This window comes from Anser anser (assembly GCF_964211835.1).
Source record: "Anser anser genome assembly, chromosome: 2".
Taxonomy (NCBI): Eukaryota; Metazoa; Chordata; class Aves; order Anseriformes; family Anatidae; genus Anser; species Anser anser.
In genome coordinates, this window is record NC_139721.1 from 154,622,195 (window position 1) to 154,637,420 (window position 15,226).

General features: G+C 44.3%; 1 protein-coding gene across 3 annotated transcripts in view; it reads right to left on the minus strand.

Annotated features, from left to right (window-relative positions):
- Positions 1 to 5,820: 5,820 nt before the first annotated feature.
- The window catches only part of DPP6 (dipeptidyl peptidase like 6), a 409,630-nt gene continuing 400,224 nt past the window's right edge, over positions 5,821 to 15,226 (minus strand). For all 3 annotated transcript variants that reach the window (XM_083826972.1, XM_083826974.1, XM_083826973.1), the window contains exons 20-26: positions 13,246 to 13,440; positions 12,509 to 12,563; positions 11,672 to 11,777; positions 11,180 to 11,238; positions 9,847 to 9,919; positions 9,674 to 9,747; positions 5,821 to 8,044 (exon numbers count right to left, since the gene is read on the minus strand). In XM_083826972.1, the coding sequence (XP_083683098.1) occupies positions 7,898 to 8,044; positions 9,674 to 9,747; positions 9,847 to 9,919; positions 11,180 to 11,238; positions 11,672 to 11,777; positions 12,509 to 12,563; positions 13,246 to 13,440 (709 nt within the window). In that variant the 3' untranslated portion in view covers positions 5,821 to 7,897. The remainder of the gene's footprint in view (positions 8,045 to 9,673; positions 9,748 to 9,846; positions 9,920 to 11,179; positions 11,239 to 11,671; positions 11,778 to 12,508; positions 12,564 to 13,245; positions 13,441 to 15,226) is intronic.

Consider the following 15,226-nt stretch of genomic DNA (forward strand, 5'->3'; position numbering starts at 1 on the left):
GTAAACTTAAGAGTGTGAATTTTAGGGACCGATGGTTTAAATTTGGCTGTGGCAGCCCCTGGGAGTGAGATGCTGCAGCAAAACCCCCTCCAAGGGGTACAGGAGTCCACACTTGGCCCCTCTGCGTGCTGCCACCGAGCTGCCCGTACCCCTCCACACCCAGGGCTCAGGTTTTGGGGCTATTTTTGACAAGAGGCAATTTTTCCTCTTGCTTTTGGTGCTCCCACCTGCCTTAGGGGCCCAGCCAGCACCGGCACTGCTGCAGCTCCTGAGTAATGGATACCTTCAGCAATTGCACCTTGGAAGCAGTTGACTGGTTCCTGCGATGAGCTCCTGAATAATTGAAGCAATATTTGCGGGTTTTGCACTGAAGTGCTAACAGCTGTGGTATGTTTTGATATTTATGAAGCCCAATAAATTATGGATTAGGCAGTGCAGTGAGCCCAGCGTGATGCTTATTACTGCTGGAGTGCTGGCGCGGGCGGTGCGGCATCCATCCCAGGCTACTCCCATCGTGTGCCTGGGTACGGCTGGTGTCTATTACCGGACTTAATAGAGCTTGCTCACGGGTTTAAGTTCCAGTCCCCAAGGTGTGTTTTCATTTGTTCCTCACTCCACAGATTTCAGAAAGACACGCTGGGGCTGTATTTCAGGGTCGCGGGGCATCGCGTCGGCTCGCAGATGTGCAACGGTTGTTTCCTTGGACATGGAGATGGGTGCTGGCACAATTATCAACAACAGTTAAGCTGGAAATAACACAGAAAATATTTTTTTTTCTTTAAAATGACCCAAAAGGTACATTTGCAAAGAAAGAATTAAAAAAAAAAAAAATAATTCTTGCTTGAAAATGGGTCTGTGTGTCAATATCATTCGTCTTCTCCGGGATGCCTCATTCAGTGCAGAAACATTTCTTCATAACTTGTGAGTTTAAACTCTGCACTCAGCTTTTTATTATCCAGGCAAATTTTTGCTTCCTGGATGAAAGAGTTTTCACTTTGCAGATAACCCAGACGTATTACAAATTTCCCCCCATCAGCATGGGCTGCATGCTGGGAAGGGACGGGAGTGAGGAAATAACAGTTCGAAGCAGCAGATGGCATCCTACCCCTCAAAAGCTTCCCTGGCTCTGTAAAAGCGTAATAAATACAGACTACCAAGTGTGCGTGCTCTGCTTACTGCTGCAGTACGGAATTTGGCTGAAAGCTGAGAGGTTAGTTAATTTCTTAAAAGTCATTAACTGACAATTGTAATGCTTCTTTGTTTGCTTTCCCCATCTGCTTGGGTGAAAGGAGATGCTCACGTGCCATCCACTCATCCTCATGCCCTAAAAGCAAGAGCCTGGTGGTCCCAAAGCAGGTACCCGCAGCAGGCTGGGCCCTGTGGCGCCCATTTTTCCCCCTTTTTGTTGAACGAGAGGTTACAAGTTTATTTTGAGAAGTTTGGGTTGAGGTTCTGGCCGCTGTTGCTCTGCTGAGTGACGAATTGTTTGCAGCCTGCCACTGGGTTGGGTGAGAAAAGTTTCTCCCATCTCAATTTCCCTGCGCATTATGCAGTTATGAGAATCACAGAAGCAAAAGCAAAAGTCTACTGGATCATAGATAAATCCTATGCAGTTAATGAGGCTTTCATTTAATGTTTTCAGGACTCTCACTTTCTAGAAAATACCTCTTCAAGAACAAAGGCTTTCCAGGCAAAGCCCTAATCATGGGGAAGGTCTCATCTCTGGGCTCTCCTTTGTCTTATCTCCTTCCTCTTCAATGCTTTGCATCGTGGACAATATTGTCACACAAATAGCACAGATCTCACTGATGTAGCATGGTGGGCTACAGGCTTATGAAGAATCTTGGGTTTGGGTCAATAGATGGGCAGCCTGATGGAGATGCTGGTCTTTATTGGGGTTCTGCATGTCAGGGGGTGGTGAATTCACAGGGAGCTGTTGGAGACGGCTGCCCTGCTCTGGGCCTCTGCCCTCATTTCCCTCTGTGTTGCAGAGCTGAAGGTCAAGCAGAGGATTTGCCCTGTTTGCATCGTGTGCCAGGTTTGATTTTCCATCTGAAGGACTTATCCCACCATGAGACCCTCCAGAAGAGGAGCAGGTACTCAGGAGCTGGTGCAGGCTGGTTACCACTGGTGGCTACAAATGACACGTCAGCACAAATGACTGGGAATGCTTGGCACAGGCTACATTTCAGGATGCTGACAACTGCTGTTCCAAGGGCCTGGATGTCTTTTCAGGTGAGGATGAGAGCATTTACATCAGCTCATTGAAAGAGTTCTTTGTTCCTTTAAAATGACTCGGAAGGTACATTTACATGAAGGGAAGAAGGAAAGGAGGAAGGAAGAAGGGGGGAAGGAAGAAGGAAAGAAGGAAAGAGAAAGAAAGAAAGAAAGAAAGAGAGAGAGAAAAGAAAGAAAGAGAGAAAGAGAGAGAGAAAGAAAGAGAGAGAGAAAGAAAGGAAGAATGGAAGAAAGGAAGAAAGGAAAGAAAGGAAGAAAGAAAGAGAAAGAGAGAAAGAGAGAAAGAAAGAGAAAGAAAAAGGAAGAAAGGAAGGAAGGAAGAAAGGAAGAAAGGAAGAAAGGAAGAGAAAGAAAGAAAGAAAAAGAAAGAAAGAAAGAAAGAAAGAAAGAAAGAAAGAAAGAAAGAAAGAAAGAAAGAAAGAAAGAGAAAGAAAAAGAAAGAAAGAAAGGAAGAAAGGAAGAGAAAGAAAGAAAGAAAGAAAGAAAGAAAGAAAGAAAGAGAAAGAGAAAGAGAAAGAGAAAGAAAGACAGAGAAAGAGAAAGAGAGAAAGAGAAAGAAAGAGAGGAAGAAAGGAAGAAAGAAAGAGAAAGAAAGAAAAAGGAAGAAAGGAAGAAAGGAAGAAAGGAAGAAAGGAAGAAAGGAAGAAAGGAAGAAAGAAAGAGAAATAAATAAAGAAAGAAAGAAAGAGAAAGAGAGAAAGAGAGAAAGAGAGAAAGAGAAAAAGAGAGAAAGAGAAAGAGAGAAAGAGAGAAAGAGAGAAAGAAAGAAAGAAAGAAAGAAAGAAAGAAAGAAAGAAAGAAAGAAAAAGAGAAAGAAAGAAAAAAGAGAAAGAAAGAAAGAGAAAGAAAGAAAGAGAAAGAAGGAAGGAAGGAAGGAAGGAAGGAAGGAAGGAAGGAAGGAAGGAAGGAAGGAAGGAAGGAAGGAAGGAAGGAAGGAAAGGCAAAAATAAAACTGGAGGGAAACCCTGCTATTCCACAGGAATACTGGAGCACGGTTTGCTTTTGTGCTTTCCTGGGGCACAGTTACACCTGTATTTGCCTTTTTCTTTTCTTCTTTCCTAGTCATAGAAATGGACATTTTGATTAAAGCTATTGTCCCAGCGAGGAGGCAGAGCGTGGCTTCATTTAATATCTGGATTTTAATGAATGTCTCAAAGCAATTAAAAAGAAAAGAAGAAAAAGAAAGGAAAAAAATCAATCTTACAAAGGATTTCTGACTCTTCCCCTTCACTTTAGTCGGCAACACAACTGCGGAAGCAGAAATTGTTGTTTACAAAGGCCATTGATTATTGTGGACAAATAAAGGACTCAAGACTGCGCCGGCTGCTGAATGGCTATTTTCTATCCCTGGAGACTGTATTGCTGTAATTACAGCTAGTAATTAAAGGGTTACTGGCTTGATAAGAGCGGTTATCAGTGTAGCGGTGGCTGGGAATGGGGAGGCAGCTGGCCCCTGCCTGAGCCCCCACAGAGCACCCATGTCCCTGGGCCCCCCGCTCCTTCAGCTGTGCTTGAAATGCCAGTCATGCTCTCAGATTGTTACTACTGCAGAAACAAGCTGCAGACATCAGCTGGATTTTTGGACTTGTTTGGGGAATGAAAACTACAATTCTTATATAAAGAATCAAGTCCTGCACTAGGATGCGTTAAGGACAGGCTCAGTGTCACCCCGAGCTCATGGCACTGAGGCGGCCGAAGCTTTCCCCTTGCCAATGCTTTGCAAAGATGTTGGCTGCTGCTTCCAGAGAGCAGTCATCACTTACCCAGTTTTCCTGCCCTGCAAACCAGAATTAAGGGGAAGGTGCCAAAAAGCAGTGAAGGCCAAAGCTGCTTCCCTGTTTCCAGACACCCTCCATCAGCTCTTCCCTTCAGGGTGCTGCCGGGGCCATCAGCACGTGGACGTCAGGTCTTGTGTCACCATGGAGGTGAGCTCCTGGCCCCTGCTGTAGGTGAGTGGTGATGTCCTGCTCAGGGCTACACAAAACCGAGGGATTTTTCCACCAGCAGAGATGCAAGTCCCCTGTCTGTTAGCGTCCCGTCCTTCCTCCGCCCAGCAAAGGACTGAGCACCAAGCAAAGGATGCTGGCCAAGCATGTATTCGCCGTTAGAATAAAGAATTGGACTGGGCTGTGACTTATTGGGAGGGCTCACCAAGCTGCTTTATATTTGTCTCTGCCTGGTCTCCAAGGGGGTGCTGGGTTTGCTTTCAGACCATAACCACACTGAAGGGGGAGAAGACAGAAAGGTGAAGTGGGAAGAGGATTCAGGTCTTAGCAAGTGCCCTGAGCTCTGCTGGGAGCCTCGGATCTGGGGCCTGAGTAGGGAGAGCAAAATGCAAACAGGCAAGTAGCTGGCTCGGGAAGAGGCAATGATTAATGAATCAGCAACTGGGATATTGTGCTTTTTTTCCATTATGTTCTCTAGTTTTTTTCCCTTTTCCTATTCTTTTGCAAATAGAAAACAGATAAGAAGTCCCTGGTAGAAAGGACACCAAAGGGAGTGGGCATTTACCCAGGGCAAGCACTGTCCCTTCGGTCTCCTCCACTGAACACCCATTTCTCCCCACTGCTAACCACCCTCCAGTGGTCTTCCAGTGAGCATCCCATGTATCCTTTCCTCCTCACTCATGTTTTTCCTTCCTAACCTTCAGACATGAGGCTTTCACTTGGTGTGAACTCATGGGCAGAGAGCTTGGATGGGTTTATTTGCTCCATGCCTGAACCCACAGACAATTACAAACATGGCTGGCTGCCTGGCTTTGCTAGTTAGCTGCCAGCAATGCCTCATTTTTCCCTCTGTGGTTTTCTCCTGAATTAGTAGGGCACTGCTCATTAGCTCTCTCCCACTTTGGGATGCTACAGTTGAATATTATGGCATCCAGAAATGCCAGTTAGCTGAGGGTACGAGCTTGATTTGTTTGGACAATTAAAAAAAATATTAGTTACATTTAGGTAATTAAGCAAAATAGCAGCAAAGCTATTTTGTACGAGTGCAAGCTGCCTGCCCTGTACCACTGCTAAAGCTTCTACTTCCCGTTTGTTCTGGTAACAAAGATTAAACGTCTGCAATTTTTTCTTGGCTTTTCTGTGCAATATGCTTTTCCTCCTGTGAATCTGGTTCAGTCAAGGTGGTATCAGCTAGCAGGCCAGCACCCCGGACACTGAAGGGATGCAGCAAGTCAGCATGGTGGAGAGCATCCTTTTCACCTTTGTGCCTCCGAGTGGCTACTTCAGGGCATGACCTTGCGACGTGATTTAGTGTTTTAGGGCTGAAAGGGAAGGCCCTTACTTGTCCCCCAGCTCTTTCCGGGGTAGTCACTCCTGTCCCTGCAGCCAGTGGAGAAAAATGGGCATGCAAAAAAGCTGTGGTTCATCCCATTGACGTGTTTTCCTAAAAGCATGATGGTGACACCACTGGCCAGGCTACGGGCAGAGTAAACTTTGCTGAGTATTTATTCATAAGGGCTTGTTTTCATTAAGCTCATCTACATCCTGGAGTTTGGGTTCGGTTCAGCCAGGGACAGCACGTCCAGCACCTCAACATTTACTTAAGTACTTAATGCTAAATAACAGAAGTAGCAACCAGGGTGGTAAAATAATGTTTTATTCCATGAATGAACAAACACTACCATGCCACATCCTAAAGTTCTTTCTACAAAAAGATTGTGGACAGAGCAGATTTTTACATTTCTCAGGTCAAGTTCGTTTCAGGCTTTTGAGCCTGGTTAGTGTAGCAAAATCTGGAAACGCAGCATTCTTGTTGTCTATTTGGCATTTTGCCGGATAAAGCAGATTTATACTGTAGTTCTTGTTTACACAATGTCATTGCACTGTAAATTAAAGAAGATAATCAAAACCAAACCAGGTAATTTTTGTGGTTTATCAGTATATTTTTTTTTATGATGGTCAAAGTACAACCAACATTCAAAGCTTAAAATAATGGTAATAAAAAAGACACACTAAAGAACACAATGGAAACATCATCATTGCTGTCAGGATGTGAGTTTACCCACAGTACTATGTAAAAAGTAGAAACCGGCATTGACATTCAAGCTGTCAAAACAAGAAAAGAAATTACATTGATTGTTATATTTCCAAGCTAGTACTTCTAAAGAGTCCTGATCAGCAAAGAAGTGTTATCGCATGCATGCTGAACACAAGACTAATATTGGATTGGGGACCTGACAAATAACTGACTTACATTCCTTTATATACAACAAAATGAAATATACAGTATTAATACTGGCTGTACATTTGGTCAGAATATTTTACAAGGAGCGACACTAGCCAAAATTCTTATGATGCGGGGAAGTGGAAGTGAATGAATGTTGGGTTTCATTCTGAGAGCTGAAATATTCTCACAAGAAGTTTTAAAATTTGCTTTGCACAGAAAATATTCCAATTTTTTTTTTTTTTTAAATCTTGTATGCTTAGCAAACCTCGTGCGAGCAGAAGAGATAACCAAACATGTTTGGAATGTACTAATCACCGACCTGGAATAAAACTAAGCCACAGACAGCATGTGCAATAAATCTGTGCATATTGGTTCTGTTTAAATGGCTTTATGAGATGATCTGCTGAGTATCTGGTACAAATTCCTCCTACCAAAGCCTAATCTAGACTTTTCCCAACAGGCTGCCAACTAATTTTTCCAAAACCCCCCAAAATAAAAAAAGGCTGTTACCTTTTCTGTAGTATTGTAAAAATGTCTCAATGTCAAGCTGATTTAGGTTATTTATGTGCATATTCTTCAAGGCTGCCAAAGAAAATGCTCGATCTTGCAAGCAAAGGCTGTGCTGGGAAAACGAGGGTGAGATTTTTGTTTGCTTTAGTCTAATAGTTTTTTCAGTAGCTGGTTGCCCTGACCCTCATTGCCTCTTTAGAACCCAAAGGTCTAAATTGAGTTGGTTAATTCGGAGTATGTTTTTTTTTCCCCATCCAGAACAATCTGAGAAGCTAATAAGGTAAGCAAGAGACCTAATGAAAACAGAAGTAAAAGCTATACAAAATTAAGAAATAATTGCAGGAAGGTAAACATCAGCGTAACTATAGTGATACTTTGTACAATTGAATTTGTATGTCCTGTAGCAATGACAAACCTTCTGAACATGGGAAAGAGCAGGCAAGTATGCATGAATCAGTATCCTTTAAGATAATTGTGCTGTAATTTTTCCGTGTATTAGGTTAGATTTTATTTTATTTTTTCTGACACAGTGTGATGCTAACTATAGTAACCTAATGTGGATGATGGATTTCACTGCTACTGCTTGATTGCTTGAATGCAAAGGGACATCAAATCTTCCAGTCCTCAAAGCGGTTTCTTGGGGTGTTTCTTCAAGTCCAATGTCTTGCCACTTTCACGCTAGAAGTCACTTTGTGGCAAACAAACAGGAAAAAAGAAAGGAAGAAAAAAAAAAGGAAAAGAAAAGAAAAAGAAGATGTTGGTTGTGATGGATTTATTTCAGACAGCAGTTTCTGCTGAGTTCACCATGCTTAATGTTCTTCCATTTAGGAAGGAGTTGCTGTCAAGTAAAGCAGATGAGCTGCTTTCAGTTTTCTTTAAATACATGCTAACAACATAACATCTCTTTCTTCAGGAAAATGATCCAGTTGCATATTGTTAGAGAGATCTGCCTTGTGCTTAGCATGGACACGTAGGGTTAATCGTCGTCCTCCTCCTCTTTCAGGGGGGCTATCGGGAGTTTGTCCTGAACTTGGAAACATGCCACAAAGAAGTTGATAATGGAGTTGTACAAATGCTGCTGTAATGCTTCATTGCTGAAGTAATGGCTTTCATCTGGGTAAATCTGCAAAGAAACAAGGAAATGCACACTGTTACAGGCTTAAAATCTCGGGACCGATCACTTGTATCTACAACTCAACTTGGCCTGCAAACCTGCTGCTCGTCTCTGGCACCACGTGTCTTCCTATGGATGTGCACCAGGTCCAGGTAAATTCAGGCACTGCAGTGCTTTGAGTGCACACTTGCATCAAAATATTTTTTTTGGAGGGTTTTCCATTTAATTCCATTATGAACAAGTTCAAGGTAAGCAGAATCAAACCACCCTTACAATAAAAGTAACAGTGCTTGCTCTGGTGCTTATGAAGACTTGAAAAAATCAGTGCAAATCTGTGGAGAGACAAGGAGCTGGGCTTTGCTGACAAAAATGGTGGTTTTTAAAAGAAATGTTATTAAGTAAAAAATTGAAATAAAGCTTGCTGGAAAAATGTTTAAGTAGAAAAAATGTGGAAACTCAAAATGAAATAGTTTAAACACAACTTTCTATTCTAATGAAACAGGTAACTTCTGCACATGCTGAAGGAAAGCAAAAGAGGGTCATCTTTAGTTTAGACCAGGATATTGAATGGAGGAAAATGCTTTTCTTGGGCTGGATCCTTGCCCGTAGGACTGAGGTGTCTCACTACTGCTCCGAGTACCTCGATACCTTTCATCCCTGCCCATGGCAGGGGGTTGGAACTAGGTGACCTTTAAGGTCCCTTCCAACCCAAGCCGTTCTATGATTCTATGATACATGATGTAGATGTCTTGGCCCTCTATTCACTCCTCACCTAGCCCTTAAGGGGTGCCTAGCCCATCGGTGCCTTCAAGTTCCAAAGCACCAATGCTTCTGCACTGGGAAATGTACACGGGCACCTCGCTCTTCTCAGGTCCCACCAAATCCATGCCGTGTTTGTTCCTGAGCCCTGGTATCCATGCTCCATCCTACCTGCCTTTGAAGCCTGATGGAGTGAGTACACCTATACATGAAGCTCTGCAGAAGTGCAGCCAGAGGGAGCTGGTATTCAGTAAATCAAACGTTAGTAGGCTTGAGAATTGCAATGCAACCAACTCTACTGTGAGCTGTGGTCCCTGGCATGGTCTAGCCTGGGCTGGTTGCACTCTCCTGGCTGTGGCTCAGGAGGTGGCAGAGGACAGGGACCATCCCCACCATCTGTAGATTGGCTTGTTTTGGAAGCTGAGCCTTCAATGGCATGGGCAGTTCAGCAAATCAGAGCGGTAATTCTGCAGAAAGAGAGGCTTTCCAGACCAGTATATGTTGTTCGGGGATGTCAGATTTGAGCGACATTTCTCCTTAACTTTTTCTGGTTGATTTAATTTAGATCCCTTTTTATCTGTAATTCGTCCTGAATTCAGCCTGTTGTTCCCACTGAAAGTTAACAGGCATCGATTCCTCAGAGATACGTCTTGCAAAACTTAATTGACTCTAATTTAATAACTGTTCAACAACTGTCCAAACCAAAACAGTTGTATCAAGTAAGCACACGAATCCATCGGAACACACTACATACTGAATCTATTTCTACTGGCAGGCTGTATTTGCAGGTGGATTTTCAAAGCTTGCTTCATAACAGCAGTTTGAGTTCAGATGGGGAAATAACTGTTCAAATATGAAAAAAGGAAACATATACTGTACCTGCAAGCTGTAATTAGCCTTTGCCCTAATTAGGTGTGTGATAAGGTCCGCAGTATGCTGAAAATGGATTTTTTCTGTAAAAACAGATTAGAACCATTAAAGAGGCAAATTTAATTAAGAAAAATCAAAGCCATCCCAAATATATAATGAGTGCAAATGATAGGCTAACTTACCATCAGCAGTAGCATGAATGATCAAAAATGTCTGTTCCTTCAGTAATGAGACTCTGTGTGCTAATTTGGTGATCTGTGAAGGTAAAGGTTGCAATAAGATTAAAACTCTTGCAATAAATTAGCAATTTATATGGGAGGAATAGAAGCACTTAATTCCATTTGATACTCGATCACAAGGATAACAAGCAGGCACCAGCACAGCACATCTCGGCCACTTGAAGAATCGTTCTAGAAGTAAAATAGACCCCCACTGCTCCTTCCAGGCTCAGCAACAGCAGCAGGAAGAGGTCAGAGACCCTCACCTGTTCTGAAGCTTTAATGTTCACCAAAAGCAGAACACGTGGAAAGAGTCAAAGTGAATTTCCAGTGAATACGAAGCACTGACAAAAAGGATGCCCAAGTGCATGTGCCTAAGAGTTCGTCAGCGAGCTGCAGTGACTTTGGTATGGTTTGAAAGATAGCCTTGATGAGCTTAGACAGACCAAGGAAGGATCTGACGCTAAACTCAAGTGTCCACTGCTGAGAACAGTTTTGCCCCCAACCAACTCTCAATTGTACAGGGGAAATACAAATCTGAGTGACTGCGAATACTACACTCCGCATGGACTTAGCAAGTGTTTGCAAATTTTTCAAGGGCAGACTCTGGTCTTCCTGATACCCTTAGACTTAATTAATGGGTTCTCTCATCCTCTGATTGCTGTGCATGATATTTAAGTGTTTTGACTGTGTATGACCATATCTTGTGCTCTGTTCTCCCCTCATATGGCTCCTTGCTTTCTGCTCCCCCGGTAGTATCCTGCCACAGGACAATACTGGCTTCCTGGAGTCTACATCAGGTCTGGACTTATGTGGCCTTCAAAAAGTTCATGTCAGGTCCACAGGATAGGAGCAGTTCTTGCCTCCACTTCAGGGACACAGGAGGCTCTGTGACTTCTCCTTAAGGAAATGGGTCTAAAATTACACTTCAGCAGGAATCAAATTGTCAAAACCATTGGGATGAACTTGAATGGAGGTTGTGACATTGTGGCCACTTGGGCACATCTGAGTTGCTCAGGCTCAGTTCTTTCAGTCAGTAAGACTGGAATATCTATATTTACCCAATTGAGAGAGGTGGACATGAAGGTTAATCAATAAAAAATTGTATCCATTATTACTAGCAAGACAACAAAATCAGCAATGGGGCTTAATGATACCTCTCTGCCTTTTAAATAAAGTGAGTTTTACTAGGGAGTCCATTGCGCATCCGTGCTCCCTTCACAGAACAGAACACATGCAGGAAGAGTTAAAATCCCGTTCACATTTTCTCAGGGAAATGTATTGTCCATGCAGTTACCTCATATGCTCTGTTATCAATCCCGTGCAAGCCCAAGTATCTTTCAGAAAACGCTGAAGCTAGAAAAGAAATAAAGAAAACACCTGTCAGTCACTGGTGCACCAGGACACTGGTGCTTCTGAGTCAAACACTGCAGATGCTAATAAAGCATTTAATTTATGGCATAGATTTAATGACATAGGACATATTTCTAAAAGCTCTAAAAGTGCAGGAGGAATAGGTGTCCCTGGGAGAAGGAGCACTGTGTGCATGGGGAGTTAATGGGTAGAGAAAGCACAGGGTGGTGGGTGAGGAGGAGACAGTTCAAGGCATGGGTAGAGGTTGGTGACAGTGGTTGGAGAGTTAAAAGGGTTTATAGCTTTACGGCTAGTCCTAAGGAGACACACAGTGCAAAAACCAGGCAGGATCTTGGGAAAGAAAGAGTAGGTAACTGGTCAAGGTAGAGTGGGCACACCATCTGCGGTCAGAGAAGGGCTCTGGGATGGTGCTTACCATATAATTTGAAGTCTGTCAGTGGGGAAAGAGCAGCTCCGCAGGCAAAGACTTGGTTCTCTTCCCCAGCTGGAAGCATGTAAGCGCTCAGGTAGCCGCCGTAGTCCTGGAACACAAACAGGGCAGGGACATCAGCAGTCAGGAGTCTGAAGTCAGGTGGGCTGCATGCTTCTTTTCAACCCACTTTCCATAGGTCTGCTCAGATGTATTACCTCTCCAAAATATCATCTCAGCTTTTCGTTATTTAAAATGGACATCACAATTTAGGCGTCTGTCATCAGTCTGTTAACAATTCCCCGCAGAGATGCCGCTGTACGTGCAGCTCTCATCACCCACTCTAAGCCTGTATCTCCCACAATAAACAATTTCTACTCGCAGTCCCATTCTCATTTCAAATCGCGTGTACTTTGCAATTGCTGTTTCCCAGCCGGGCACACTCTGGGGTGTGAATCAGCCTCAGAAATCAATATTGTTGTTGTACATTTGTACAACACAAGCTAGATCTGCCCACACTCCCATAGGCCTTAAGGGACGAGATGAAAATGAAATGAAAGTTTGCAAGGGGAAAAAAATAATTAATTATTTGACAGTGCTTTCCTGGCAAATAGTTGTTTTCTGCACTTAGAAGTTAATTAAAAAAAAAAATAATTGATGAATACATTGATAAAATGACAGCTTTCATCATCAGCATCTCTGGGCAAGAAGCAGTCTATCTCAAAAATAAATAATAATAACAAAAAGTCACCGCTGACATGTTCAATAAATCAGGATTTAGCTCGGCTGCTTAACCACATCAGCCAGCCCAAAGAGCGCAGAGGAACAACAGGAAAATGTTACCTTCCCAAACACGCCAACTCGCATTTTGTCAATATAATGCTCCTTCAGCATTGTCCTAGAATATAAGAGATGAGAAACTACGAATTAAAAACAGTTTTCCCTTAGATACAGCAAAAGTAGTGATTTAAAGATTTTTATTGGCTTGAACTTGGGGTGGCCTCGGAAAAAAAATGGTGCAGACAGTGTAAATTCCTGCTGCTGCACGCTGCTCCCACGTGAGCCTCGGTTCGATTTAATCTTATGACCTGTTGTGCTGGAGTTGACCAAGCAATGGCAACAAATAACCTGCCCTACTGCTGAAAGCCGTAATAAAACTGCTGCTGTTACACTACGCTGGTAGTGTTCTTAGCGTGATTATGCTCAGAGTATATCTAAAAATATGACGGGACTCGCCATTTAGGGTTTTGCAGTATTTTTTTTTTAATGTTATGAAAAACGTGAAGGTTTAAAGATTATTTTTTTTCCAACTGGCAGCCCAGAAAAAAATTAATCCAGGAGCTGATATTCCAGCTTACTTGTGACTGTACAGAGCTAAAAATAAATGGGCTTTGAGCACGTGATGCAGATAGGTGTGCTCTAACTTAGCTCTTTAAGGGTTGTTCTCCCCCGTCTGTGCTGCTGGCATGGGTTCCCTCTCCCACGTGCCATCGCTTGGTCACCGATGGAAGCAGGACTAATGGGAGCCTTGGGTTAATTGCTAGCTATGAATTAAGTTCTTCAAGAGCAGCGTCATTCACCGGACAGCTTCCAGCTGGTCCTTCTCTTCCAAAAGGCCCAGCCTCCTCTTAACCTCGTGCAAGAGCTTAGTGCCTTGGAAGCCACTCCCACGGCCGTCGAACTTGAGCACGATGGCGTTGTGCGAGCTGACCATCACGCTCTCCCACGTCACCTCGAACCTCTCCGTCACGATCTGGCTGCCAGGCGTCCCGTCCCTGAAACACAAACAGGCATCAAGCAAAGGGGCAGAGCTCCGAGGAGCAAAAGCTCTTCCCGTGGGCTCGCGGGGTCGGGCAGTGCAGGGTTCGGGAAGGGGAGAGCAGCCTCTGCGACGGCGAGGTGCGGGGGGCTGGTGGGGTGGGCTGAGGCTCGAGGCTGGGGTGGAGGCCGCGGGGGGAGGTTTCTGAGCTTCGAACACACCAAACAAGTACACCACTAACTGGGCAAGACTCCCGCGAGTGATCCAGGGCAACGATGCTCTGGAGTTTTCCCTGTTTACAGCTCTGGTTTAGGTATTTCTCTACCATTCCCAATGATGGGGTGTTTCTGGTGGGGGGGTTTGCTGTGAGCAGCCTGGCTTGGGGCACTTCCAAAATGTGTTGGATGAAGCCTGCAGACATCAATTCTTTCCTTCATTGGTAAGTGTTTGGGTTTCATTTACCACCCCCATGCACCTAGCCCAGCCCTTCCCTCTCCTGTGGGCTTCTCAAGAGTGGCTGTAGATGGGGCTGTCACTCATGTCTGTCCTCTTATGGAGGCAAGTGCAGAGGGTAAGAGCACTTCTACAAGTGGTAAAAAATGCTCAGGTTGCCCCCAGATTGGTGGGTAAGGGGAATATGTGGGCAAGACTCCCTCCTCACCCTTCTGCTCAGAGCCTGATCCTGCACAAGGGAATTGCTTCAAGAGATATCGACCCCACTTTAGCCAGAGAGCTCAGAAAAAACAAGAGATGACGATGATGATAAGTTATATCTTAGGACTGCGATTACTGTAGAGCTGTTGGTGCTCCCACACACTTCTTGTCCTTTTTGGGGGGTTCTTGGGGACATCAGACAAGCCATTGCAGGTTTTTAATGTGCATGTGACTTCAGTAATTTGCATTTATTCAGGCGAGACCCGTGCGCATCCAGCTTCAGAGGCAGCCTAATCAAGTGCTGTTAGCTTGATGAGTACCAATCTTCCTCAAGCACTTGTATAATGAAGTACATTTTCTCTGCAGTAATTCTGTGATGTAACGATGTGCTTATTGCGGTGGTTTTGTCCTTCATCGAGGGAAGCTCAGGGTGCTGTTCAGGCGTTCATCCGACGTTTTCCCTCCCACGTGGGGCTTCTCTGCTGCCAGGTGTCCCCTGGCAGGGAGCGAGAGATGCGGTGGGATGCAGCCGGCCAGGGAAGTTCCTCCAAGGTCAGTCAATTGCCACACGGGGTTTCTTTCCAAATTGCCATAAAAACCTCAGTTCTGCATAGTATTATTGCTAAATGTTGCATAAAGAGGTACCCATCTGCTATAATCACCAGGAGGAAATCCTACCTGCCTAATATAAATGCTAAAATCGCGGAGATCTTCAAAGGCACCAGGGAGGAAAGCAGGATGCTCCTCCTTGTGTCCTGGGAGACCTAGCTCCCGCTGTGGATGGGGAAAAGCTGGAGCTGTTTACTGAAATCCTTTTGTTAAATATGGAGAGAAGGAATCAGGGCAGAGCTGCTCCTGGATCAGATCCCTGGTGCTGGATCTCCTGCTGGCCCAGGTCGAGCACTCCCAACCCTTCTCGAAGAAGGTGCTGCAGCCTTGCACTGAACTGGCTGCTCAGCAGCACAGAGCTAGGTGCAGCCACCTAACCAGCTTAGTGCCTGTGCACCAGGACAGAAGGTCGATGGTTTTATTCTTTTATTCCTCCCCCTCCCATTTCTGACACCAAAATAGTTGAATTTTGAGTGTATGCGCAACAGCTGCATGAAATCCTACAATGTGCTCTGTAGGATTTTATTAGGGCACCCTCC